The 27,126-nt window shown below is 40.1% G+C and overlaps 6 protein-coding genes across 8 annotated transcripts in view; 5 read left to right on the top strand and 1 right to left on the bottom strand.

The window, feature by feature from the left end:
• LOC103976157 (ferredoxin-dependent glutamate synthase, chloroplastic) overlaps positions 1–1,631 on the top strand; it is a 31,424-nt gene extending 29,793 nt beyond the window's left edge. The window contains exons 31-33 of the mRNA XM_009391358.3: positions 20–98; positions 835–918; positions 1,001–1,631. Of these exons, the coding sequence (XP_009389633.2) occupies positions 20–98; positions 835–918; positions 1,001–1,165 (328 nt within the window). The 3' untranslated portion in view covers positions 1,166–1,631. The remainder of the gene's footprint in view (positions 1–19; positions 99–834; positions 919–1,000) is intronic.
• Positions 1,632–1,966: 335 nt separating this feature from the next.
• Positions 1,967–8,219, top strand: LOC135605514 (serine/threonine-protein kinase-like protein At3g51990). 2 transcript variants are annotated; one of them, XM_065095695.1, is made up of 2 exons: positions 1,967–3,922; positions 8,081–8,219. In XM_065095695.1, the coding sequence occupies exon 1, from the start codon at positions 2,279–2,281 to the stop codon at positions 3,875–3,877; it is 1,599 nt and encodes a 532-aa protein (XP_064951767.1). In that variant the 5' UTR covers positions 1,967–2,278; the 3' UTR covers positions 3,878–3,922; positions 8,081–8,219. The 2 variants fall into 2 exon arrangements, with proteins under 2 accessions (XP_064951767.1, XP_064951768.1); XM_065095696.1 differs by lacking the exon at positions 8,081–8,219 and adding an exon at positions 4,599–4,617.
• LOC135605515 (uncharacterized) lies at positions 4,558–7,969 on the bottom strand. Its single transcript, XM_065095697.1, has 2 exons — positions 6,933–7,969; positions 4,558–5,369 (listed from the first exon to the last, which is right to left on the bottom strand). The coding sequence occupies exons 1-2, from the start codon at positions 7,817–7,819 to the stop codon at positions 4,724–4,726; spliced, it is 1,533 nt and encodes a 510-aa protein (XP_064951769.1). The 5' UTR covers positions 7,820–7,969; the 3' UTR covers positions 4,558–4,723.
• A 125-nt stretch (positions 8,220–8,344) lies between the features above and the next one.
• Positions 8,345–13,388, top strand: LOC135605516 (alpha carbonic anhydrase 1, chloroplastic-like). 2 transcript variants are annotated; one of them, XM_065095699.1, is made up of 7 exons: positions 8,345–8,478; positions 8,552–8,693; positions 10,249–10,457; positions 11,405–11,511; positions 11,989–12,091; positions 12,524–12,706; positions 12,909–13,388. In XM_065095699.1, exons 2-7 carry the CDS (start codon positions 8,636–8,638, stop codon positions 13,041–13,043), a joined length of 795 nt encoding a protein of 264 aa, XP_064951771.1. In that variant the 5' UTR covers positions 8,345–8,478; positions 8,552–8,635; the 3' UTR covers positions 13,044–13,388. The 2 variants fall into 2 exon arrangements, with proteins under 2 accessions (XP_064951771.1, XP_064951770.1); XM_065095698.1 differs by lacking the exons at positions 8,345–8,478; positions 8,552–8,693 and adding an exon at positions 8,741–9,866.
• A 2,747-nt stretch (positions 13,389–16,135) lies between these two features.
• Positions 16,136–20,335, top strand: LOC103976152 (probable serine/threonine-protein kinase PBL7). Its single transcript, XM_009391354.3, has 5 exons — positions 16,136–16,425; positions 17,044–17,240; positions 17,476–17,665; positions 18,896–19,287; positions 19,683–20,335. The coding sequence occupies exons 1-5, from the start codon at positions 16,314–16,316 to the stop codon at positions 20,178–20,180; spliced, it is 1,389 nt and encodes a 462-aa protein (XP_009389629.2). The 5' UTR covers positions 16,136–16,313; the 3' UTR covers positions 20,181–20,335.
• Positions 20,336–21,412: 1,077 nt separating this feature from the next.
• On the top strand, positions 21,413–26,928 carry LOC135605519 (uncharacterized). The gene is made up of 8 exons (XM_065095703.1): positions 21,413–21,589; positions 21,751–21,863; positions 23,010–23,081; positions 24,044–24,079; positions 25,062–25,107; positions 25,475–25,562; positions 25,695–25,752; positions 26,658–26,928. The coding sequence occupies exons 1-8, from the start codon at positions 21,511–21,513 to the stop codon at positions 26,706–26,708; spliced, it is 543 nt and encodes a 180-aa protein (XP_064951775.1). The 5' UTR covers positions 21,413–21,510; the 3' UTR covers positions 26,709–26,928.
• The last annotated feature ends 198 nt before the right edge of the window (positions 26,929–27,126 follow it).

The raw sequence follows: 27,126 nt of genomic DNA on the forward strand, positions 1-27,126 counted from the left end.
ATTTCTTGTTTTTATCCAGAGTGGGCAGAAATGTTGCTGCTGGCATGACTGGTGGTTTGGCTTATATTCTTGATGAGGATGACACTCTTATTCCCAAGGTTTGTGTCAAATTATTCGATGTTCAAGATTGATCAATATATTAATCTGATTTCTATAGAAAAATTATGCCACAACTTGATGAATAGATTTCTCAAGTGCATGTGCATGTGCACGTGTATTGTGTTTATGCAAGACAACTTAATAACTCTCTCTTACAAGCAAAGAAAGGACTTCAGTTAATGTGGCCCAAAATGCCAGAGCATCCACCGTAAGAGTAAGACTTAGGCCTTAAGTATTTCATTACCTAGGTAAGGTTTTTATGAGATTCGAGTTATTGAGTTACAATGCTAACTTTGCATTATATTATTGTTGATAGCATAAGTGAAGGTAACATTCTATTCTAGTCATGCACGTTAGGGTGTTACACTCAAGTACACTAGACCTTTCCATTGCAGGATAGTTACAATGCTAACTTTGCTCTTAATTGTAATCAACATATTCGAACCGAATCCGTCTTGACCATAGAAACATAAAATTACTACTATACATGGCCAGTCCTACTAGATGCTTCTGGTCACATGAAACATGTCTCATTAATCCGGTGCATTTGTGATGACCCAAGGAAAGTTTGACAAGTTTGTGTTTGAATGTACCTACTAGTACTTTTTTGGACTTTTTAGTTGAATTTCTTTGATTTCTTACTCAGGTTGCCTTCCATAATGCTGGGAGTCTATTTCGAGGCTTAAATTCAGGTCTATGTATTTATACCGATCTTGTTTGCATTTTGTGTACCAGGTCAACAAGGAGATAGTGAAGATTCAGAGGGTAAATGCCCCAGCAGGACAAATGCAGCTGAAGAGCTTGATAGAAGCTCACGTGGTAAGGAAAAACATCTTGTGGTATTAAAACCATATGTTGTGAATTTGTACTGTAAATCAACCCTTTGCTTACCTTTTTCAAGGAAAAAACTGGTAGTAGTAAAGGTGCTGCGATTTTGAGGGAGTGGGAGGTGTATCTTCCTCTGTTTTGGCAAATCGTACCTCCTAGCGAAGAAGACACACCAGAGGCATGTACAGAATTCGAAAGAATAGTGGCTAAGCGAGGCATGACTCTACAATCCGCCTGATAAGAAATCGCAAGACTAAACAGAAGTGTAAATGGACAGTGAGCTAGTACTATCTGCATCAAGTTGCAGACTGAAGACTCCTTATCTGCCACATCACTCTTCATAAACAATGCCATGTATGGTTGATGCATCTAACATCGAGGATGCACATCAAGAGGGACCAGCATCACTTGGGGCAGGTAGCGTGATTCATCAATCATGTCATGTGGTCCTTTGCATTAGTCTACTGCAAGATTAATGTTGCATGCAGCTTAAGTTTATTTCTTGTAAATCTCAGTTGACTTACATTCTCTCTCTCTCTCTCTCTCTCTCTCTCTCTCTCTCTTAGTTGGTGTAATTAGAACATTCAATTCAGGATTATCTGAATCGTAGCTCTTTTGGGATATAGGTAACTATTTGGTACATGGAAGATATCTATGTCATATTTTATGGTGTATAATAAAAGCTACCATGTCGTTTTGCTTTACCATGAACAATCATGTAAGCAGCCAACTTACTTTCCCATATCGTTTCTTCCACCACCATAGCAGCTGGCTGCCAGTTAGTGTCCTTATTCCTACAGACAAGGGGAGAGATGATAGAAATAGGACAAATTAGACAGCAACTGAACTTTTTAATTCATTTACTGTCCCTCTAAATTTTAATTTGTGTGTTCCTATTTCTATTATCATGTTCTTGAATTACTATGGTCCTTGCAATCAATCATCTTTCCTATTATCATGTTCTTGAATTGTATGTTTATTGTCATTGCTTTGTTTAGAATCTTTACCTTTATAAATTTTATTGTGATATATGTGTGGGTGAATCCATAAAAATTATAGCCTTTCTCAATTCAAGTCTCCTTTTAGTATTTTCCCTAGCAGAATCCTTATTTTTTTCTGCATGAACCAGAGCACTATCATGAATTTGGAAATCATTGTTTTTGTTGGGTCAGTCACTGCTATGGGAAGAACCGATCCATAGCAAAGGCCAGAGGTGTCCATCATATCGGGGGCAATGTGGCCTACATACGTATTATTGTTGATAAGCGCCACTCTGCGCTATACTCTTCCTATTTGACTCCCTTTCCGTTTCCCCACACATGTGAGGGAGGCGCCGGCGGATCCCTCTTCGATGGGCTACCTCTCCTGTCATGCTGATTCCTCCATCGCTACCTGCCGCTCTATCTCCTCGTCCGATGTAACCTCCCGAAACCCCCACAGAAAGAAGAAGAAGAAGAACAGCAACCTCCCCAAATCGTTGGCTCCACCGCATGATGTCCGCAACGACGCAGGCGGCGAAGCCCACGACTTCTCCCACCGCGATATTTGTCATTTCACCTATGGAGAGCTCGAATCGGCCACGGCCAACTTCTCCGACGGCGCCCTCCTCGGCCGCGGCAGCCACGGTGCGGTCTACAAGGCGGTCCTCCGCAGCGGCCGCCAGGTCGCGGTCAAGCGCCCCTCCCGCCGCCCCCTCCTTCTCTCCTCCCCCCCGCCATCCCCGGCCGCCGCGCCCGCTCGCGACGAGGTCGAGAACGAGATCGAGATCCTCTCCGGCATCCGCAGCCCTCGCCTCGTCAATCTCATCGGCTTCACCCCCTCCGACGATCGGAGAGAGCGGCTCCTGGTGGTGGAGTTCATGCCCAACGGCACGCTCTACGACCTCCTCCACTCCAACCCACGCCCGCCCGGCTGGGCTCGCCGCCTCCGCCTCGCCCTTCAGACCGCCAAAGCCCTTCTCACCCTCCACTCCGCGCAGCCGCCCGTCATCCATCGCGACGTCAAGTCGGCCAATGTGCTGATCGACCAAGACTCCAACGCCCGGCTCGCCGATTTCGGTCTCGCCCTCCGCGACGACGACGACGACGCCGCCGGCGGCAAATTCCCCTCATCCGCCCGCTCCACCCCTCCCGCAGGCACGCTTGGCTACCTCGACCCCTCTTACGTCACGCCCGAGAGCCTGAGCACCAAGACCGACGTCTTCAGCTTCGGGATCCTGCTTCTCGAGATCATGAGCGGCCGGAAGGCGATCGACGTCGCCCACTCCCCGCCATCGGTCGTGGAGTGGGCCGTTCCCCTGTTGCGAAAAGGCAAGGTCTCGACGCTGTTCGATCCGAGGATCGCGCCGCCCAAGAACCCACTGGCAAGGAAGCAGCTCGCGTCGGTCGCTGCCAGCTGCGTGCGGTCCCTCAAGGAGATGCGGCCTTCCATGGACGAGGTGGTGGGGCAGCTCAAGGTGTTGAGGAAGACAGTGCCTTCTAGGGCTTGGAACGGGCTCTCGGTCGGCAACCCATGCTCGGTAGTGGACGTAGAGAGGACCCTGACGAAGCTGAACTCTAGCAGTACCAATCAAAACCACAATTTGTGTTCAGATTCGAGGATTCATGGGGAGGAGGAGCCAATTGCAACCAGGCATGAAGAAATGCCCGTCCATGTCAGGAAGCTGCCTTCGACTGTGAAGGGATCCCGTTCTTTGTCGAGCTCAAGGAGGGGAAGTACAAATCTGTTGAATCTCATGGCTCAACCTAATGGAGAGCTGAAAGGGGAATCGGCAGTAGATGGGAACAGTAACGGTGGTCCGGCGATGGGCAGGGCGAAGGCTCTGCGTCTCCTCCATGATTTCTATGAAAGAGATGCGACTTGGCAGTCGAGGAGGAAGGCTAAGGACTCGCTGAAATCATTATGGAGAGTCGATGAGAAAGATGATGCGGATGAGAAAGCTCACGGCTGATCTGGAGATCCACTCTAAGCTGGGGCAGATGGTCCAGACCACATGGTATGTTGCATTTCATTTATGTTATTGTCGAATGAACACTTTTTTTTCTTGGGCAAAGCAGATTATTATTTCTCATATATCGACATCTCCAGTTGTCTGCATGTGCATTCTGCTGCTGCTGCTTTTTTTTTTTTTTTTACTTTATTACTAGAAGATTACTATTGGTTTTTTTTTTTCATTATTAGGAATCATTTTACTTCATACAATTATTAACAAACCCTTTACTTCATACAATCATTGGACAAATAATAAAATGTAATTTTACCGAATATAATTTCTCATTACTAATCATACTCTTATTTCGGATGATCTCTCGATAACTCATTTCATCCGAAATAAATAAAAAAAAAAGATAGAGAATTGTATGAGAGGAATCAAAAGAGCTTCTTAGAATTAAGTGATAAGTTAAAAATATTTAGGAATATTAAAATTTTAAAATTAAATTATAAATAACAAAAAAATTAACAATATAAATCTCATATTATTATTAATTTACAAAGAATAAGTGAATGGACTTTAGTATCATTTAACTGTCAAAAGTCCTTATTAGCTTGAAATAGCTGATGCCCTTCTGAGCTGCTTTAGGACATGATGATGCTAGAACTAGAGATGAAGCTTGGCGTTGGAACAATCCATCAATCAGTAGATAAACCATTTCCTCGGTCATAATCTACAGGTAAACTGTTGAACTCTTCACTGCAAAAGACATAAATGGCATCTCCTCCTACTCGTCAGTGTGCACTCTTTTAAGTCTCTCATCTCCAAAGCAACCTATGACCGGAATCAGGAACGAATGATAGATCAAGACTGCATAGTTTCATCTTCGTCGCCCGCCTTGGGCACTTCATTAAACATGTACTGGTTCTGATATTCCATTAGATACTGAGTTGATCTCTTCACATCCAGAAACAACTGATACACCCTGCTTATGTCTTCCATCTCGACTGTCTTTCCCTTCCGCTTCTGACAAGCCAGTGCAGCCACTGTGATCAGGTGGATGGCGTACCTCAACGACGTCTCCACCCCAATCTTTGTCAGCAAGAGCTTTGCGTCCTTGGACAACTCCACCTCTTCTTCTCCGCACCTGATCTCGATAATCTTGCCGATTTCTTCCTCTGTATATGGCTGAGTGGTTATAATGAGGAGGCGGTCTAAGAAATCTGCTGGGATTCCATGAGGCGACCGGTAGTTAGTTCCGCGAATAGTCGTGATCCCACGATTTGTTGCGATAACCAGTATTGGGGCCATCTCATTCTCCAATGCACGGTTGAGAAAGGAGAAGCACTCGATGTCTAGCATATGGACCTCATCGATGAACAGGACTCCTGGTATGATTTCGGCCTTCCCTTCCTCTTTCCACTCTGAAACCTTTGAATCAATCTGTTCTCTGACTTCGGCTCGGATTTCGCCAGTGTCACCAGTAAAAAGTGCAAGAAAACCCTGCGTCCTGAAATCCCAGTGAACAGAATGCTACTATGAGCAAGCTTGAAAATATGCACAAAAACAAAATATTGATGCTCCATTCATGCTAGTCCACTCGAATATTCCAGGAGATGTTTCACAAGTTCTAATGTAATATATAGCAGACATGATATGAAATGGCATGAAGAAAATAATCACTAGTGTGCTTCATATCTTTCTCAGGTATGTTATCAGTCCAACGTATTGTACGAAACTGAAACCCTTATCGATTGGAAAGAACCTCAATCCCCTCGATTACTGCAAGCAAAGGCATAATGTGCACCAGAAAACTGTGATATCAAAATTGGGAAGAGAGATACCTTACCAAATGCTTCAGAAAACCTGATATTAAATGAGTAAAAGTTGCACAGGGTACAAGTTACAAATTTATAAAACAATTTCTCGGTTGATTCCACCCCCACTATTCCAATCCACAGGTCCGCACGATAGCTTATCCCAATTGCAATTCTGATTTTGCAACATATGCTCCGCACACTATCCAATATAACGAGAAAAGGGCTTCGGTGACATGAACTATGTCTACATCTTAGCAAATAATATCGTAGTAAGAATCCTAAATTCTTACGATACCACAATATTCGACAAACCAATGATACAAAATCTTTACCTGAAAGTAGATCCTTCAGTAGCATTGTAACTAATAGTCACTAGACAGTGTTACATGAACCGACATCAGAAGCTACGATGCAAATCAAATATTAAACTATTAGTAATTTTCTTTTGTTTGAAGTAAAACAAAATTATGAAGATATGTGGCACAGAGACAAACTAATATCAATAGCTGAATAATGAAACCATGAAAAGTAGAGAAAAGTTTCGGTAAGCATGTAATATCAGGTCTTTAGAATCTGTTCAAGTAGTGAAGATGGCAACTTGTACATCACTTTCTTGATGTCATAATTCTTTCTTCTCACACCAACCATAGTCAATAACGAATCTAGTGCTTAAATCTGTATTCATATAATGTCAAGCTCATAAGCTACAAAATTTCACTTCAACCCTTGCATAATTTCTAGATCATGTCAACAGAGTTTTTTTCTTTTCGCAAGCTTGGAGTATTTTATTTTCTAGATCTGTATTCATATAATGCCATCACACTTGGAGTTTTTTTTTTTTTTTTCGCAAGCTTCGAGCTGCAATTGGACTATCGTATTTGAAGAATATTCATTAAACCTGCAGTCGCCCTAGCAAGCCCATTGTTCTATCAATCAACATCAAAAATCTCAAAATGAAAAGGAAAAGTTCTAAAAATCACTGACAGCATAACAATTGCACTGAATTTTCAATTCAAAATGTAAAGAAACAAACACCTTAGCAGGTACTTAGTTCATATGTAATCTTTATTTTAGACCTAAAATGGAGCTCTTTCATTCACAAAGTACTAATACAATGCATAAGGTTTGTGAATGGAAGCACTCATGGAGTCTTAAAAGATGATTTTTTTTTTCTTTTTTCTTATGCAATAGCATAATGGAAATGTATCACAAACTGAAAAGTAATAGTTTGGACAGAGAGGGCAATCTCATACCTGCTATTGATAACATCGATCTCATGAAGGGTGACACAATGCACCACCTCCTTCCTCTTCTGCAACTCTCCCTCTGGACACCTCACGAACTTGGTGCTCGGGCCGGTGGCATCATAGTCCCTCGAGCGCGTGATCGACCGCCCAAGCTTTGTGACCTTCCCAGATGCCCTATCCAGCGCTATCACATCCCCATTCTGCACCTTCTCCTTGCCCAGCGCTTCTATCATCTTCCCTCCGAGCTCATAGACCGTCTCCATATCGGTCGTCTTAAGGGTCAGTTTACCAGTTTTGGAAGAGGACTGACCCGCCGACAACCCAGCGCCGGCCGCAGGGCGGTCGATGGAGATCTCGACGACCTCGCCCTCGATGATCTCCGCCTCCTCCTTGATGCGGACGCCGATGGCCTTGCGGAAGGCCTGGGTGAGGGCCTCCGTCTTGGACATCTCGAGGGAGAAGATCTCGGAAGCGAAGACGGTGGCGAAGGGGGTCTCAGGACCAAGGGACTTAGCGAGGCCCATGGCGACGGCGGTCTTCCCGGTGCCAGGCTGGCCAGCGAGGAGGATGGCACGGCCGGCGATCTTGCCCTCCTTGATGAGGTTAAGTATGAGCCCAGCAGACTTGCGGGCGGCGCACTGTCCCACCATCCCCTCCGACACGGCACGGGCCTCGAGCCCCGCGTCGAGGCCGAGCCCCCGGATGTGGGAGTGTGCCCCGATGCGCTCGATCCGCATCAGGTCCCGCGCCTCCGATATCTTCTTGAGCTCCGTCATCGACGACGATCGGGAGGAACCACCAACAGCAACGGCGAGGGTTTTGCTCCTCGAGGGCTTATTCTTAGGCTCTTCGAGCGCAGAGGTAACACGAACACGAAGGAAATTGGCGGCCATTTCACGGCCCAATAGCCCATTTCAGGCTTATTGAATAGGCCCAATAAGTGGTAGGATCGGCCCAATATTAGGTTCATACCCAATTTAAATATAGAAATCCAAAATACTTATCAATCTCAAATAAAAAACAAGTCAAAATAAAAATAGAGTGATTACCTTCATCTTAACTATGCCTTGTTATCAACGCCTCCTGTCATCAGTTCTAATGATGTTTTCTTCACCACAACTCGAGCTCTGAGTCTGGAACTGTTGACGCCACAGCCGTTCCTACGGCACCATCAATTTGGGTGAGCACTGAGGAAGGTGGCAGCTGAAAGATTCTAGCTGGGCCTGCAGAATATGCTGAAGCGAGGAGAAGACACATGTCAGCAATAATGAAGTGTGCAGGTCTCATGGAGGTCCAGCTAGCAAATGCTTTTGCCTCAAACGTGCAGTCATTGGACTTCAGGGATGAAGCGGGTGGCTGTCACCTGTAAAGCAGACATTGCCTTGCAAACATCTGTTGAAGCAGAGAACATGAAGAAAGGCAACGATTCTCGATGACTCCCATCCACCTTCTGTGGTGGATCAATCTCTGGTTGGGTGGTAGTCTTCGCGCGCGCACACACGCACTTGTCAGCTTTTGGTGGAGGAATAACTCCTTTTGATGGGTGGAAAAGGTAATGCATATTCTCCCTTTTGATTTCCACTCCCAACATCTGTTCTGCCTTGGATGATTCTATCTTCTTTCAGGTATAAGATTGCTACCATTCCTTCTGTGAAAGATGATTTGGGCAAAAGATTTGAGCTTGAGCTTGAAACAGAGGAAGCGAATCCATGGTGTCAGCTTTAATTGGGTTTCTCAAAGAGATCCTTGTGAGAACTTTGCATCACGGTCAGATCTCCAAAAGGGAAGATAGATGCCTTTTCTTTCTGTGCTGACTTCTTCTGTTTGTAACTTTGCATTGGCCATATGCTTGCTTTGACTCCTGGAAATGGACCCAATAGAGGCCACTGCAAGATTGGATCTCACAACATTATCTGCATTGCAGTACATGGATGTTTGCAATTCCTCTCTCTCTCTCTCTCTCTCTCTCTCTCTCTCTCTCTCTCTCTCTCTCTGTGTGCATGCCATGATCTGTAGTTGGTGGAGCCACACTGTGAATTATTTTTAAGCAACAATGCCTTAAATTCTTCTGTAATTGGAATAATGAAGAGCAGGCAGGATCTTAATTATAATTCCTTTAAAATATATGGATTTTCTCCATGCTAAAAGATGAAATCCTCTTTTTCTAATGTGATCTAGTTTGGCAAACTGAGTTGAGGTTACAAATTAATTTGAACCTCAGGTTTTGTATGTCTAAAAACATATTTATTATATCAATATTTTTATATTTTAGTTTGAAATGAATGAAATTTTTCTTCAATATTTTATTGTTTTTGTTAAATTTAATGAACATGCAAGAGATTGTCAGACAAGCAAAAATATGTCAAAGATCTTACATGCTATTTGGTCCACCACCTTAATGCCATACCCTCAGTTACACCCTTTTCATGCATCCAATTCAACCATCCTATGAACTCCTCCTCATTTATGACAAGGAAAGATCTCCATTAGCGACAGTGTGACTGAGTGTTTGATATGCTTTCTTCTGAGGTATATTGTAAGATTATTTGGACTGGAATCGTGACACTTAGTCTCCAAATTTAATTAGCTATCTTAAATCTTCTTGCGTAGAGGTGGCACTTGGACCAAGGTATGAATGATACCAGGCATAGAGCTCCGGCTATAAATTTGGAGTGCAGCAACATCCTGCCCAAGTCTGTTCTTGTGTTTGAGAGGGAAAAGGTAGGGGGAGATTGGCAGGGAGATAGTGAGGTATAGATATATAAGGCCATCTTCTTCTCTCTCACCTTCCATAGGCAGAGAGGTATAGACATATAAGGCCACCATCTTGAAGCCAAGGGAGGGGGTCAGGAGGAAGAGAGCTGGGAATGGCTGCAGGAAGAGCAACCCTAGCACTGGGGGTAGCTTCTCTTCTTCTTGTGGCCTATGCTAGCGCGCATGGTACGTCAGTCTTTTAGGTTGTATTTGCGTTAGGCTCTCCCTTTCTTGCTGAAACAGCTTCTTGATTCATAAATGGAATGGTGCTCCGTTGTTATGTACTACTGCTTGTTAGGAATCCCTTCATTTCAGATGTTTATGTGCTAGAGATAGAGCTTTCTCGTTGCTTTCTCTCATCTGACCTTTAATCTCTGCTTAAGGGGAAAATATGCCTCCATGAAATAGAAATAAAATCTTCATCACCATCACTAGAAGTCTATGATAAATAGTCATTGATGTTGCAGTAGAACATGCACATTCTTTTAGTCTACCAAGTTAACATGCTGTGTTAAGTCTTATGATGTCTGAGTCTGGCCATTCCTTCCAAATTGATTTTGTTCCACAGATTTTGTAAGGTTTGGGTACAGGGGAGCAATTGGACCTGACAAGTGGGGTGGCTTATGCCCTGACTATGAACTGTGCTCAAAAGGAAAGCATCAGTCTCCAATCAATATTGTGAAAGGTGATGTGGTCTATGATCCGACGCTCGAACCTCTTCAGAGGGATTATGCTGCCACAAATGCTACCCTCGTCGACAATGGCTTCAATATTGCGGTTTGTTTCTTAGTTAACTGGTGACAAACAAACACTAAAGTGAGAAAAGAAAGGAGAAGAGGAAGCATATAAGAAGCAGCATAATGGCAAATTAAGTCAATTATATGATCCATCTATAATTCTAAACATGTAAACAGATAGTAATTATTTAGTTGGCTTTCATAATTCAGCAAAGGTTTTATTTTGTTTTCCTGAAGAAGGTTGTGTTGTCTCTTTGTTTCTTAAGTTTTCTCCATTTAAGTCATTCCATGAAATTACTTTTGTCCTGTGTTATAACACAATAACTAAGGTGTGTAAAATGATCTTAAATGTGGAAACAAATAAAAAACTTCTAGTGAAACTTTTTGAAAAGAAAAAGCCTTTTCGGGAAAATAACTGCTCCAATATAGGTCATAAAATTGATTTCATGGAATTCAAAGATTGTCAACTTGTTTAGCTAAAGAGGCCTAAGCATCAGAACTTTCTGAGCATGATCTTATATACACACAATTTGTACACAATATTACTCCGACAAGTGGATCGACTTTCCCAAAATAAAAAGAAGGAAGAAAGCCTAAACTAATCTGCAATTTGCAAAATTACTTCTTATCGTTTATTTCTATCACATATAGTAATTGTGTTGCATTCTTCTTCTATGGTTTTATGCATAATTTCTTGCTGAAATACTATTCATATTTTACATTCTTATTTTGGTTTGATATTTCTTATTTGAATGAAAGCTTTGGATACCAAGTTTTCAAGGTTCATGACTGGCTTAATTAGCCGATGGTGGTTTAGCATATAACTAGTTATCTAGTTTGATTCTTAATGTTTATTACCCAACATCTTCCATTAAAACATTTTTTTCTTATCAGAAATCAGTTTAAGCATTTCATCAAAATGTATGATATGTTTATATCAGTGCGATAACGAAATCTCAAGTAGCTAATTTCTGGTCTTCGTTGTAGCTTCGGTATGACAGTGGTGTAGGGCATGTGATTGTGGGTGGAAAGAACTACACCTTGATACAAATGCATTGGCATTCACCTTCTGAGCACACAATTGATGGAGAGCGGTATTTACTATCTTTACTCCTCTTACTACTTCCAACAATTACAACAACAGTAATATTGATACCAGTAGTGCCATCATTTGCAATTTGTGAGAAGTACACAGTCAAAAGCATATTACTATCTCACCTTTCTATACTCATGATGGCTGCAAGTCCATTAAGATTAAACACCTTATAAAACTGTAGCCTCATCCTTGTGTAATCTGTTGTTCTGCAAAACCAAAATGCAAACTTGATGATCGAACTTTACAGTTGTGCAAGTAGTAGAATTATCAGATCTGAAGCTTTTGTGAAACACAAGTTGATGTAAAATTACTGTAAAGCTTGAATTGTGGCATGAGCAACTCTTCTTTAGCCCCGGAATGTGGTATAAATGAGGGCTCATGTGGAATTGTTTGCTCCATGCACCAGCAACACTACAAGTTCTATCTGTTATTTCTTTCTGTTTTGGTGCCTCAAATTACTATTGCAAATCAACAGATTCCCTGTGGAGCTCCATCTTGTTCACAGTAGTGATGACGGCAACATCACAGTTGTAGCAATCCTGTATCGATTCGGCCATCCTGATCCTTTCGTCTCCCAGGTATCGATGTCCATGCCTCTCCTTCTTTCCCTTTACTTCTCTGTGAGAAATGAATGAGCCTATATCTGCCATCCAATCCCAATAGTGAGTACAACTACAAGCAGAACAAAATAAAACACAAGTTGAGGCTCTACTTTTGCATGAACTTGTGACGGTCAATGTATGCAATCTTATCCATACAAACAAGCGAATTGTTTCCGTAGATGTCACACCCCAGATTTATAAAAAAATAAGCTATTATTTCAATATTCATAATTTACAGAAGAGTTTTTTTCTTTTTTTTGAATTTAAATTCTTGTCTTTACAATCTAGTAGTGGAGTTATTGGAACTAAACATCATCAAGCATTACTCAGTTTTGTTGACAGGAAAACCCTGCTACATGTATAAAATCTTTCCTCCTACTAAGCTGCTTGCTGATTCTTGAACTGCAGATAAAGAACAAGGTTGCTGAACTGGCCAAGGAAGTCTGCGCTGGTGATGAAGAGGCACATGTTCCAGTCGGAATTGTGCAGACGAGGGCCATGAAACGCCACTCTCGCAAGTACTTCAGATATGTTGGATCGCTTACCACACCTCCATGCACTGAGAATGTCATTTGGAACATCCTTGGCAAGGTATCCTACTTAATTATGAACCTTTTCATCATGGCATTCTATATGTTAATTGGACATCATTACAACCCAAAAGCTTGAGTTGTTTACGTTGCAAATCGACGCCGATATAAATAGCTCAACTCTTTGAACACTCAACCATGTGAGACTATTTTTTAGCTCATCTTTCGGTTCTAATGCCTGCAACTGCATCATGCTACTATAGGTGAGGGAGATGACCGCGGAACAATTAGCTGAACTGAAGTCGCCTTTGCACGAGGAGTACTACAACAACTCAAGGCCAACACAGCCATTGAATGGGAGGACGGTGCTGCTCTACGACGAGTCTAAGGCCAGTTAACCTCAGTATAACCAAAGATAACATGCATCATCACCTGGATTGTCATTGTATCACCGAAGAGGAAGAAATGAATGATGTACGAAGCTACATTTCAGCTAGTACAGATTGAAATCTCTTTGGAGTTTGAAATGCTGCCTGCACCCAGTTGTGACGAGTGCTACTTTTTCAAATGAATCAGAGTAATTTCCTTTTTATCAGCTAAACATGTACTTCATGAATGATTCCTGAGACGTTGAGCTGCAATGTCATGGCCTTCCAAAGTCACATCTCAACTCTTTTGTGTTGCCCAAATAAGTGTATTTGAGCATATTTATTAAGGGAAAAAGTTATTGATATTTTGGTCAACCCGATATGATCCAGATCCATATACGCAGGGTTTATCCGAGGTGTCTCCAAGGTAAAAATGATAAGCTCCTAGGGTATCACCTGCACATCGAGGTCAAAAGAGGTTACCCGACCTCGTCCCTTCAACTTCGATGCTCATTAATGTGTCTCCAAGGTAAAAATGATAAGCTCCTAGGGTATCATCTGCACAAAGATCGAGGTTAAAAGAGGTTACCCGACCTCGTCCCTTCAACTTCGATACCCATGTTAATGACCCGAGGTGCACGAATGCGGCCCTTTTCTCTATGTTGAAGGTAAGCTTTACCTCGTCCCTTCGACTTCGATACCCATGTTAATGACTCGAGGTGCACGAATGCGGCCCTTTTCTCTATGTTGAAGGTAAGCTTTTATACCTCGTAAAGGGCAAGAAAGAAGTTATGATTGCCTTTCTAGTTGAATGGCGAAGCTTATGATTGTTTTTATAGTCATAAATATCAAGAAGTTTGTGATTGTCTTTCTGGTCATTTAAGAAGAATACTTTGTCTTCTCCTCTCTCTTTAGGCACCATATGGCGATGATGTGTCGTCGATGACTATCCCACAATGTATCCCTAATCATTTGTCCCACCCAAAGGCGTGCTTCGGGGCTCTTTCGAAAGGGGTTCGAATTGCTACCGATGGCTTTAGACATATATTCCCGAAGAAGTGAAGTTTAAACTCTCTAACAAGCTAAACAAAGAAACTGATGAAGAGCGGCTTCGGATGGGTGTATCATTCTCGTGCCGAGCCTCTTAACATAGTTGGGAAGGTGTGACATATTAAGGTATTCGAAGTACTGTATAACAATACTTGGATATGGAAAGCAACGATGTGCTCCAGTGGGTCAATGTTACTATCAAAGGCCTCCAATGATGAGAGATGAAAATTAGTCAGGATTGACTTATCTTGGATGCTTGTGATGAATGACGACCAACTCGATGTAGCGTTGGCCGACCCTTCCCCTCTAAATTGTTAGAATTCTGGTCGTATCTCTTCCAAACATTGGTCCATTTGCCATAGCTAAATCCTTATGAAATTGTTCGTCAAATTTATTGATTGGGTATGGGATTTAGGTGAAACAAAGTGATGGTGTGGTAGTCCACTGAACTCCACGATTAGGGAATCAGGTGCTTCCTCGATCCATGGTTCAATGGGCCTCGAGCGCTCTTGAAACGTTATTGCATAATGTGGAGGAACCCCGTCAGGCATCATTGCCAATGGCGATTTAACTATGGACTATGGTTGAGGTGGTGATATTGCCAGTTGGGTTAGTCGGGGCAAGAACCGAGCAATAACTTATATCATACCCATTAGTGTCTACACCTACTAGGTGAGGTTTAAGAATGTTTTAGCAAGGACAAGCAAGTGGCTCGAGATCACCCCTAGGTCGTTGAATAGACGCTAGTATCATGTCGATGTTTGCGCCAAGGTGGACGCATCCACTTGCAGAAAGGGAGGCTGCTGCCCCCATAAATAAAAGTGTTGTGAGTCAGGGGTAGAGCCTTCTCACTCAGGCATTCGTTAAGAGGGATAATAGGCGGACGTTCTTGCGATATTAGGCCCTCCTTCTAACGCATGAATGTTAAAGGAAAAAGTCGTTTACGTCTTGGTCAACTCGATACGATCCAAACGCGTATATGTAGGGTTGTCTGATATGCTTCCAAGATGGAAACGATGAGCTCTTAGGTGTCACCTGCATAAAAATTGAGGTCGGGAGAAGTTTCCTGACCCGATCCCTCTAACGTTCAAATTACTAACCCAAGGTGTATGAGTATGAGTGCGAGTAATCCATATTTTCTCAATGTTAAAGGAGAGCTTTTGTACCTAAAATTTACGATTATCTTTCTAGTTATAAATGGTGAGAAGGAGGTTTGTGATTATTTTTCTGATAATAAATGATAAGAATGAAGCTTCATCTTCTCCTCACTTTAGCTTTCATCTACAAATAAACAATGTCAGTTTATTCTCCTATATTTATTCTTCATTGAAGTTTAACTAGTTTTTAGCATACTATCTTACCAAGCTTATCTCGATGGACTTTCATATGACAATGTATGTCAAGTGGCAAATATTCATCCATTTAATGGTTAAATACTTACATGTCATCAAATTTCTATAGTTTTTAGGTTATAAAAAGGTTCAAATGTATGAGGTTTACAAGTTTGTTATCAATGAACAATTTTGTACATGAAAGATTTGGATCCTTCTTCATTTTGATTTTAGGTAAATGACATTCATGGAAAATGCACAAATTCTAAAGGAAAATAGTGTTATATCTTTCTTTACCATCTTTTATTTTCATAATTTCCCCATTTTTCTTTAATAAAGAAGACTTATGACGTCATCTCGACGTCGGCCCAGCCGGCCCGGTTTACAGAACGTTTACTACTTCGCGTACGCGCCGTGAAGACTTTGTGTGGGACCCACCCGCGGACCGCGGCTGAACCCACGCGGGAGGCCGGTAGATGAGAAGGGTAACTGCAAAAACGAAATATACACGTCACTACGTGCTTTTTCCATGGATAATATAGAGGAAAAGAATTAGATTCGATGCAATCCCAAACGCCTTAATCTCCGTGAAATTTAAAGGCAATGGTAGATTTAATTACACATTAATGTCGGAATTTACATGCGAATTAATCACAACATTTACTCCCTCTTAATTGACTAACTTTCTCCTTACAGCTGACCGAGCCTCGTTCTCGTCCCTCTCCCTCTCTCTCTCTCTCTCCTGTTCTGTTCGTTTTTGTCTCGCCTTTCTCGCTCTTGTCTGTCTATCTTCTCTTGAGGTGTCGCTTTCCGTATCGGATAAGGAATGATTCTTTTTGTTTGGTTCTCATGCGGTCATTCGATGAGATTCCAGGCAACACTTTGTTGGGATTGATCGCAGAGGAGGGAGAGATTTGATATGGGTTGTTTCCCGTGTTTCGAATCGCCCGAGGAGGAGAACAAGAAGAAGAGGAGTGAGGTGGGAGGAGGAGGGGATGCGAAGGCGGAGGCTTCGGCTGGGGTCCGTTTTGGTAAGAAATTTGGTTTTGATGGGTAAAGATTGGATTTTTATGAGTATTCTATCAATCTGATGGGCAGTATCTGCTGTTCAGTTGTAGTGTTCGTTGATTCGGTCTCGACCGTTCACTTCTGTATAGTTCTAGTGGGATCTGTGGAATCTCAATTCCAACCTGGTGCTTTTAGGATATTAGTATTTTATTATTGTATTGTTCCCTGAATTGATTGAGAATGTATGTGATCATATTTATGGGGCTTGCTGTTGTCGCGTCTTCGTTTAGAATCATGTCGATTGGAACTATCGTTTTCTAGCTGTCTGTTTCTGCTACAATACAATTCGGTCATTATTTCAAATTCAAAATTCAATCATGAAAAGGTTTACCGAAGATGTATGCATGGCCTTTGTCATGCCTTTTTCTTTCAGAAGATTATGATAGATGTAAATTAGTCTTTCTGCTTCTGAACAATATGATTGAAGAATTGTAGTGGCTTCTCCAAGTAATGCTTGTGAATTTACTTGTCAATTTTATGTACATTTTAACTCATAATTCAGCTCAAAAGTATGTCTTACTTAGTGGTGTTTGATCTAATCTGATTTTTTGCTTATCGTGCTAAATGGCTTGTGGTGTAAGACAAATCAAAATCGAGAAACGTCTCAGACTCTAAGAAGGAAGCATCGGCTCCAAAAGAAGAAAATGCTGGACTTATTGCATCACGTACTTTCACCTTCCATGAGCTTGCTGCAGCCACCAGGAATTTTAGACAAGATTGCCTTCTGGGTGAAGGTGGTTTTGGCCGTGTATACAAAGGAATGTTGGATGATGGACAGGTTAGTGTCATTTTGTTTCAAATCATCTAATGGATGGGTCCCAAGTAGTTGGGACATTACGGCTTCTTGTAGTCGTTGTAGCACCGAATGCATCGGTATGCCGTAATTGAGTTGACAGCAATGAGGGTAGCCAAAGAACCTTCTTGTTCTCTGCATTTGTTCTGTGTTTTCACTTAGTACTTATCTTGATTATGTTCTTTATCGATGGACACTGCTACTAACGTAAGTTTTGCAGGTTGTTGCTGTTAAACAACTCGACCTAAATGGACTTCAAGGGAACAGAGAGTTTCTAGTGGAGGTCCTTATGCTATGCCTGTTGCATCACTCTAATCTTGTCAATTTGGTTGGTTATTGTGCTGATGGTGATCAACGCCTCCTTGTCTATGAGTTTATGCCATTGGGATCATTACAGGATCATTTGCATGGTCAGGCTCCATACTTATACTGGTGATTTATATTTAACTTTTCTTAATTGTAGTGCTTGTGATCCATATAATTAGATACATAGTGGTTCTATCATAGTTACAGATCATGTTAAGAATTTCACTGTTTCTTATAGCTGGTTTCTTTAACAGCTTTCGAATTGGTCATCTATTTGTGTATTGTTATACATAGTATTTCCATGTTTACCATACCAAAGTATCTGATCATCTTTAGTTTGTTGTATAACCTCTGTTATCTATCCCAAAAGCTACGAGCAATAGCAATGCTATTTCGGTGTTGGACAATCATTTGATGTTGAAATTTTTATCAGCAATCACACATACTTCCTAAATGCTTTCCTTCAAATATATCCCCTTTTGCTGCCAAATGCTTTCTAAGGTCATCAGATGGTTGGTGAACTGAAAACAACCAATAATATTTCTCGATCCTCTTGCTTACTTGTGGTATCCCACTTTACTCTCCAAATGCAGTCATAGAAGCCGCTTTCAAGCCATGTAGTTGAGATAAATTAGATACTAACATCAATAGACAGTTCTTGATAAAATTGTAGTGTCAGATTATTTTGCTTGATCTTTGCTAAATTGCCTGATGCCTGACCAATGCTAGAAAAGTCAAGATCATTATCAAAATCTGCTGTTCTAGAAAAAAGGGTTCAGATTGGATGATACAGATTGGAGGATCGGATTTTGCAAAATATTGTTAAACAAAGTCAGAAATCCATAAAATCATACTATTGAATAAAAATCATATTCACTTCAGAGGATATGGATCAGGCTGCATGAGAATCATCCTATTGATGAACTTTAACTACAAAAGTCCTTAAGTGTTAGAAATGCTGAGATTCCTATGCCGGTGCTTTTATATTGTTAATAATGATCAACATAATTTATTGGACATTTGCATTGAGCCATGTGGCCCGTAATTCTTGAGTCCAAGTTATGAATTCATCCTGAGAAGTAACATCTGTTTGTCATTATTTTTCACAGTGGGGTTATTCTTGAATGAAAGAATTTCATCCTGGATGATTATAAATGTGAGCTACATAAGTTGCTTTTAAGATCTTTTGCTGCTTTTGACTTGATGAAATTATTTGCTCCATTGTCAAGTAACTTAGAAGAAAACAATGTATTTAATATAGTTTTGTAAATTGGTGTATGCAATTATGCGCTTGTTTATGACTTTCTGATTGAATGGTTTGTCATTTTTGATAGACATACCACCTTATAAGGAACCCCTGGACTGGAATACTAGAATGAAAATAGCAGCTGGTGCAGCCAAAGGCTTGGAATACCTGCATGATAAGGCGGACCCTCCAGTTATTTATCGAGATTTTAAGTCATCTAATATACTTCTCGGTGAAGGATATCATCCGAAGTTATCAGACTTTGGCCTTGCAAAACTTGGTCCCGTTGGCGACAAGACTCATGTCTCGACGAGGGTGATGGGCACATATGGTTACTGTGCTCCTGAGTATGCTATGACCGGGCAGCTAACAGTAAAATCCGACGTTTATAGTTTTGGTGTTGTCTTTCTTGAGCTGATTACTGGACGGAAAGCCATCGATGTTACCCGACCTGCAGGAGAACAGAATGTAGTCTTATGGGTAGGTTGATCCCGTACTTTGTTTCATAGCTTTGCTTGGCATACTAGATTAATTTGTGCATGCACTTGTAGAAGTTCATGCCATTTCATTGCTTTAAAATGTGAATTACTTTGAGAATGTGATCGATGCTGCACTTCTGCATACTACCGAACCTCTTCTTCAACTTGGAACTATGTTCCTCAGGAAGTAATTCTGCCTCCTGTTTGCTTGGATCTACACATATAAAATCACAATTTCAGGGTATGGTTCTTCAGATTCTATTTCATATCATAGATCCCGAAAGCAAGATCTAGATTACTTCAATTAACAAACAATGAATTTTGGGTTTCTCTTACCCTCTTGAGGATTCTAGTTTCGGATTTTAACCAAAAATTCTCTTTTTGATTCATTTGCAGGCTCGTCCATTGTTTAAAGACCGACGAAAGTTCCCTAAAATGGTTGACCCCTTGCTTCAAGGCTGTTATCCAATAAGAGGTCTATATCAAGCTCTAGCTGTTGCAGCAATGTGCTTGCAAGAACAAGCAGCAACTCGACCCCTCATAGGTGAAGTTGTGACGGCACTTTCATATTTAGCATCACAATCCTATGACCCAAATGCAACTGCAGTTCAAAATGCCGGGATCTGTTCATCGACCCAACGGGTTAGGGAGGACAAAAGACTCCTTGGAGGCAGGTTTGTTGATGAACATGTTGTGCATTCACCACATCATGACTCTTCCGACTTCAGGCAAAGGCATCAAGAGGAGGAAGTATGCACGAGGGTAGATGTAGGCAGAGCCCGAGGCTCACTGAAAAACCTCAGTAATGGTCTTGTTAGAGAGGGAGTTGTCACTGAAGCCAAAGTCTGGGGCAAGAATTTGACAGAGAAAGAGGACAGAAGTGCCTGGTACTAAGCATTTTTCTCAGACATAATAATCCTTACATGGTGCATTGCTTGTCATGCTCTTATACCAGAAAACATCGATACCGGTCAGAGTTTAGATGGCCAGGACATATATGATGCTGCACATACTTTCTTTGCCAATAAGTTTCATGCTGTGATGCCCTTGGTTGAGAATCAAGTCTGCTGCTTTTTGAATTCTATGTTAAGTGCTCAGACTCAGATGTTTTTTGGTGCAACTTGATGCACATTCAATGTAGGGGGCTTTTTGGATCAATAAACACAAGACAATGTTATTAGATTTTTGTCCATACCATATGAATCTGGTTTAGCTGTTCCCAGTCTGATGTGGTACTTAATAGAATATGCATTGCATCTCTCAGGTCAAAGTGGTTATTGGATTCCTTTTTCTGCTGTATTTTATTCTCAATTTTCTTTACATATCATTATTGTTTGATCCATAAACCTGTCTGTAAAATAGCTGCTTGCAATCTGTGAGAGTTGTATTTGTTTTATCTGACTTGGACCATTAACCAAAAGATAAATTATGCAGAAACATTCCTTTTATCCCTCAAAAAAATCTCTCCTGATGAACTTTAAACCAAAACTCAGCCCCTTCTCATACAGTGATCAGCTTCAAATCTTTGTAGTGATCCTAAAGAATTTATCTGATCTATTTTGGAGTGTCATATAAAATTAATTTCTTTTTTCCTCCCTTTTTTGTTTTTTTGACAGTCTTTGGCTTGAAGTATTATTGTCCTCTTGAAGTATAATAACTCTTAATTTGCTATCTTATATATTATTAAACCCGAAACTCCTATTGTTGTGTTTTTTCTGTTTGATTTTTTTTTTTGTCTTATTGGTATATATAAATATATGTTTTTATTTACGATATTTTGTAATAATTTTTGGTCAAACTTATGTGTCGGGTTCGTGTTGGTCAACGGGATGACCTGATTCGACCTCTCCAAGCTGATGTGTCGAGCCGTCCACGGCGGTCAAGTCGGCTCTGTCAGCTCTTAAACAGACGTGTCGAGCCTGCCACGCGGTTGATGATGGCTTGCCACTAATAATTGCCAATCTGAGCTTGCCACATGGGCCGGTATGCAAGCGGGTAGATTTCTTGCTGCATCAGATATCACACTTAAATTAACTCCCGCCTTCACTCTAGTTCACCTTAAATCACTCGCTCTTCAATAGGAACACCAGGCGCCTACCCACCTTCTCACCCAAACAGTGTTTCGCTTACGTTAACCTCACCTAGGGATCCTGGAACGCGTTTCTCTGAACTCTTCGGGCAAAGCAGCGCGAGAAGGGAGGGGAGAGGGAGATCAGCCGAGAGGATGGGTTGGCTTGCGGACAGCTTGGATTCCATCCGTACTCTTCAGATCAGGCACGTCCTCACGCAGATCGTCAGCCTCGGTTCGTCCCTATTCTTTTTGTAGATTTCTCGTTCCTCTTTTTTTTCGATGGCCTCGAAATAGGGTTTTCTTGTTCTTTACTGAACCCTTGCGAAGTCTTGGATCGGGAATTGGGGATTGTTTAACCTCTCGATTTGAAGTGTGGGGGGTGATTTCTTGTAGGTATGATCGTGACATCGGCTCTCATCATATGGAAAGGATTGATGTGTGTGACTGGAAGCGAATCTCCCGTCGTGGTCGTTCTTTCCGGAAGCATGGAACCCGGATTCAAGAGGGTCAGTGGCTTTGAGATCTTTTTCTTGATCGATTATTGCTTCGGATCTATTGATGCAATGCGGGTGGGTTAGAACAAAGTTGTTCTTATGAACCTTTTATATAGTTAAGACTTGTAGGGTGACATTCCTTAGTGGTAAGCAAGACAACGGATAGTAAATATAGCGCAAGTGATGGAGGAGAGCCAAGGAAGAGGAGAGATGAATGGTGGGGAATGATATAAATTTATAAAATGGACGAAATACAAAGAAAGAGATAGCATTAAAGGGTCATGGTGAACACAAAGAACTTTCCTAATCAGATTTATTTCTCTAGGACTTACAAGCATCTTATAATACTGCCTAAAGATTCCACCATTTTAAGACTATTCTACCAAGAAACATATTACCCATATTTTTTGGAATCAATAATCATGCTGAATGCCTTCCAATCAAACCTCGGAACATAGAATCATTCACAGCCAATATCTAACTTAATAGACCCTTTAGAACATAAAAAATAAAGAAATATATAGAAAATAAAAAACAATTCTTTGAAGACTTAACCACACATTTACCATTGGCCGTTAATTTTCAACTGTGACTATGTTGCAGCATCTTTTGATTATAAGAATAAAAAAATGAATTTTGCACTTATGTAATGTAGAAGAATGAATTTTGCACTCTTGTATTATATTCAGATTGTGATGGGTGTGCGCTTGTCAGTTTGCTTACTAATTGTGTGCACTTCGACCATATATGAGTCTGGCATTTTTGCATCATGTGCAAGATGGATGTTTAGAGCATTGTATAAGTGCCTTCCAAGTTAAAAATGTTATATAAGAGAAATCCTATATCATGTCATTTGATTTTTGGAGATTCAAGCTTTCATATGTATCAGAATCAACGAATCACTGTGTTTTGTTTGCTCTTTTCTTCCTTTGGTTTAGATTAATGCACTGCTAGGTTTGTAAACTATATGTTCAGGCCTATTATTAGTTTTAGCATATTCATTCCAGATATGAAAACCTGCCTGATAATCAGCTTCAAACTGCCAAGTTCTTGTCTATGTAAAAATCTTTGTTGTCTTTCTGACTAAGCTTAAGGATCTCCCTGAACTAACATGGATTTGGTATAATGATGTAATTACCTATTTTGTTGTTGTTACAGGGTGATATTCTCTTTCTTCACATGAGTAAGGATCCTATTCGAGCTGGAGAAATAGTTGTATTCAATGTTGACGTAAGTATTGTGGACATTACCTTAGACTAGTGTTTGTTATATTTTGCCAGCATCTCCCTTTCATCACTACTATCTTGCTGCTTTTCTTTTTGCAATAAGATATGCTAGTTTAATTTAAGTCATATATCTAACTTTCATTGTCCATTTGTTTACACTAATTCTTTGATATATGTTTTATGCTTTGATAAAAGAAATATTTTTCTTCTTGTTCTTATTTAGTATCCATCTTATATATCACAAATGTACTGAATTTTCCGTACAATCACAGAATGTTGTTGCATGATTTAGACATTCTAGCTCAACATTTTGAAGCGAGTTTCATTCATGAATATGTTATTTTAAGTGTTTCATTCATAAATAGATATTCTAGCTGATCCTGATGCTGCTATGTTTTTAATACCATAATACAATAGCTCTTTCTTCTTTTTTTCAGAAAAAAATAAACTTTTTAGGTTTACATAACTGTATAAAATACACAAATAGGATTAACTAGGAACTTACCAACATAACCACTAAAATAAGACACATTTGTTCCATTTTTATTGGCCCTTCTGTGGACCTTTAAATTGCATTTGTTTCTTTTTTTTATCTAACACCTTAACTTTTTCAATTTTTCATGTCCTCTTCCTCCTTTTGTGAACATCACAGGGCACAAACAATTTTTAGTTATTTGTTAAATTGATCTTGTCATAGGTGGCATGTGAGGGTTTTCAATAGTAAGGGAGTGTTTGTTGAAGGTTTACGAGAGCAGCATTTTTATAAAGAAGCTCAAGGAAGCATATAAATTTGTGCCTAATTTTAGGTTCTACTGCTTTTCATTACACCATAAAGATTTCCATTTCTTTTAGGATGTTTTCATCAGTTGGATAATGGTTAATTGTAACTTCTCAAGTCTGTTCATTTTTTGTTTTGCAATTTTTTCTTCTTTTGGTTTGTGAAGTTTTATTATCCATGCTTTTTAGGGACGTGAAATTCCAATTGTTCATCGCGTAATCAAGGTGAGCTTCTTTTCATTCTTTTTTTCCTTCCTTTTTGTTGATTACTTATTATATGTTACTAATTGTTATATCCAATTTCCAATAGTGCCTTTGGTTTTTTTAATTTGATGAATGATATCAGCATTGATGCAAATCCAATTTCTATTAATACATTGATGGTGTTTCTGTTTTAGGAACTATGTAGTTCATCTGTTCTAAACTCAGTTTTGCTATAGGAAAATCCATCTTATACATTTTGAATCTGAAAATTTTGTCAGACAGTTAAAAATACGTTATTCTTTGGGTCATGATAAATTTTCCTGTTTATTCTTTTTCTTCTGCTTTCTCAAGTATTCATATATGTGGTTGAGGCCTAGTTCAAGTCAACTTATGATCATCACTAATTGTGTAGCTAGTGAAATCCAACATGGTATTAAAATGGTGGAAATGTGTCGCATGGTTAAGGACGTATACTTTAGCCACTAGAAGTTTAATTAAATTTCTTGTGATATGCAAATATGTTGTTTCTAGAAGTATAAAGCTTAAGGTGGTTGGCAGCACACAAATATTTTAGAATTAGCTGCTTGTGTGTTTTTCTGAAAAAGGGTGATGGTATCTTTGTGATGCACATGAAGGGAATATTTGATTGAAATGAATTTTATTTTCTAAAATTTGATGAATATGGAGAGCGGGCCTTGGGACAATAGTAAGATTGCTCCTTTATCTTTAAATATTTAAAGGTAAAGCTGCATATATAGACCCTCCCCAAACTCTTCATTGATGGTAGCCTTGGGTACACTCCCTTTACTATCTACCATCATCTAAATGATATTTAGCATTTGTGATCTCTTTGTGCTGTCAACTTAATTTTGCATCAATCTATTTTCTGTGATCCTTAAGTTTTCATATGCTTTAGTCATGTATGCTAAGTCTTTTAGCAGGATTTTAGCTCCGATTCTCTGAAGTTCTGAACTTATTGTATTTTCTATAATTCTATATCCAGGTTCATGAGCGGCAGGATACTGGAGAAGTCGATATTCTTACAAAAGGTACCAAAATTCTTTAATTGGTTCTCTCTAGATAATTAGTAGAGCTTCACCTTTCAACTAATGTATTTCTATTAGTTTATGAAGGGCATTGTAAGATATATCATGTGACCCTTATTGTAAGAGATTCTCTGAAGTTCTGAACTTATTGTATTTTGGGTTGTTTTAACTTGGTTGCAGTACATGGCATCTAAAATAATAGCAAACACAGTCTATATGTTCCTTGTTTATCCTTAATTTGCAATTGTGAGATTTCAGATGCATTCTTGTATTTACATTACTTCTTGTTCTTTTCGTAAGATATATTTTCCGAATAACTTTATGGTGGAAAGGGTTGAGTAATAATAGTATATCCTGATATAATTTTCAGGGGATAATAATTTTGGTGATGATAGGCTTCTCTATGCCCATGGTCAGCTCTGGCTCCAGCGTCATCACATCATGGGCCGTGCTGTAGGGTAAGACCTATTGTACTCAGCTTAAGTGTTGCATCCTCAAAAAATTTATCTTGTACAACTGAACTTCAATTGTCCAAGCTAACTTTGTCCATCACATGTCTGAATGAATGACGTACATTTTTATCTTACCAGGTTTCTACCATATGTTGGTTGGGTTACAATTATCATGACTGAGAAACCAATTATTAAGGTATGATTTCTACCAAGTAGATGTCATATGTTATAATCTCACACTTGAAAATGGTTGCTTTCCTCGGTTTATATTTTTTTCCTTTTTAGCACATATCAGGGTTTTTAGTCTGGCAACATAGTGCTATTATATTTGGATATCTGGCCTACTCAACAGTCTCATTATTTTTCTGGGAATCCTCAGCACTATAACCTTGAAATCCTTGTATATGCTAAACAAATATCTAAGGTTGATCGATTAGGTTATGCTAGCATGATAACCTTCAACACCTAAATGGCTAGGTATCAGTTCATTGTTTCTGTAACTGAGACAAATGCAGCAAGTGTGAGTTATAACATCTGTTGAGTTCAAATCTTCAACATACATCTCATCATCTCTGTGCCATGTGGTCAATCTTCCCTGTTTAATCCACAGTCTTTTCTTCACGTATATGATGCATAATCTGTAGTCTTATCCCTGAGTTCAGAGATATTGTTTTCGTGGTGCGAGTTCTGGTCACCCATGTGGCAGAGATGCATGCAACCTTGTCATCCTGATGCCAAGTTTAGGACAGATTTGAAACTGATTTATGCTCTAATGGTTTAGGATGATATTTTTAGGCATTTGGCCTATGTTTAGAATTATCGGTAGATGGACTAAACTATTTATCATATGGTGGCAATTAGAAGCCTCCAGTTGGACTTGTTGCTACATGTTGTCATTCTGATTAAAAAAAATAGGCTGGAAACGAAAATAACAAAAGAAAGCTTAGATGAAATTTTTGATTAGTTCATATGCTGACGGCCTACTGGAGTAGATTGTTGGATCAGACAAGCCTACGTGATGGATGCTGCTTGTTTTGGCACTTGCACTTGTTCATCGCTTTAGTTGCCCATATTTTGATATCGTCATTTTGCATATTGCAGTACTTGCTGATTGGTGCTCTGGGATTGCTGGTCATAACGTCCAAGGAGTAGAACTGTTGCAGTCGCAGAGGAATCTATGGATAACATTTAACATGCGCGGCTACTAAGATTATTATGATCTTCATGTTGATGTTAGAAAGGAATATTAGATCACTCTCCAGTTCAATGCTTTTAACATCTGGATTTTGTGGACCTAGAAAAAAAAAGGTTTAGCTTTTCTCTGTCCAACGTTTTAATTCCTCTATACAATGCCACCATAAATTTTGCCGTACGAATTAGTTGCTATGGTGTCGTTGGTTTATTAATCTTCTCCCACATGTTTCCTTATGATGGCCACGAATGGTTTAAACAATCGTCTTGATGCTGATGCTGATGCTGATGCTTTATGTATCAACTTTCATGGAAATGTCAAACGTGCAGGTATAATAGCTCCTCCGCTGCTATGAGAGGGGAACGAAAAATAATTTGT

This window comes from Musa acuminata, chromosome BXJ2-2 (genome assembly GCF_036884655.1).
Source record: "Musa acuminata AAA Group cultivar baxijiao chromosome BXJ2-2, Cavendish_Baxijiao_AAA, whole genome shotgun sequence".
In the NCBI taxonomy this organism is placed as follows: Eukaryota; Viridiplantae; Streptophyta; class Magnoliopsida; order Zingiberales; family Musaceae; genus Musa; species Musa acuminata.

Bases quoted from the DNA above. Each gene is read 5' to 3' on its own strand.
- LOC135605514 (XM_065095695.1), top strand. From the start codon at position 2,279: ATGGGCTACCTCTCCTGTCATGCTGATTCCTCCATCGCTACCTGCCGC.
- LOC135605515 (XM_065095697.1), bottom strand. From the start codon at position 7,819: ATGGCCGCCAATTTCCTTCGTGTTCGTGTTACCTCTGCGCTCGAAGAG. The intron at 5,370-6,932 runs GTATGAGATTGC...CTGGGATTTCAG, and splicing joins ATCGATGTTATCAATAGCAG to GACGCAGGGTTTTCTTGCAC.
- LOC135605516 (XM_065095698.1), top strand. From the start codon at position 9,794: ATGGCTGCAGGAAGAGCAACCCTAGCACTGGGGGTAGCTTCTCTTCTT. The intron at 12,092-12,523 runs GTATCGATGTCC...CTTGAACTGCAG, and splicing joins CTGATCCTTTCGTCTCCCAG to ATAAAGAACAAGGTTGCTGA. The intron at 12,707-12,908 runs GTATCCTACTTA...ATGCTACTATAG, and splicing joins TTTGGAACATCCTTGGCAAG to GTGAGGGAGATGACCGCGGA.
- LOC103976152 (XM_009391354.3), top strand. From the start codon at position 16,314: ATGGGTTGTTTCCCGTGTTTCGAATCGCCCGAGGAGGAGAACAAGAAG. The intron at 16,426-17,043 runs GTAAGAAATTTG...TTGTGGTGTAAG, and splicing joins TTCGGCTGGGGTCCGTTTTG to ACAAATCAAAATCGAGAAAC. The intron at 17,241-17,475 runs GTTAGTGTCATT...TAAGTTTTGCAG, and splicing joins GAATGTTGGATGATGGACAG to GTTGTTGCTGTTAAACAACT.
- LOC135605519 (XM_065095703.1), top strand. From the start codon at position 21,511: ATGGGTTGGCTTGCGGACAGCTTGGATTCCATCCGTACTCTTCAGATC. The intron at 21,864-23,009 runs GTCAGTGGCTTT...TTGTTGTTACAG, and splicing joins TGGAACCCGGATTCAAGAGG to GGTGATATTCTCTTTCTTCA. The intron at 25,563-25,694 runs GTAAGACCTATT...TTATCTTACCAG, and splicing joins ATCATGGGCCGTGCTGTAGG to GTTTCTACCATATGTTGGTT.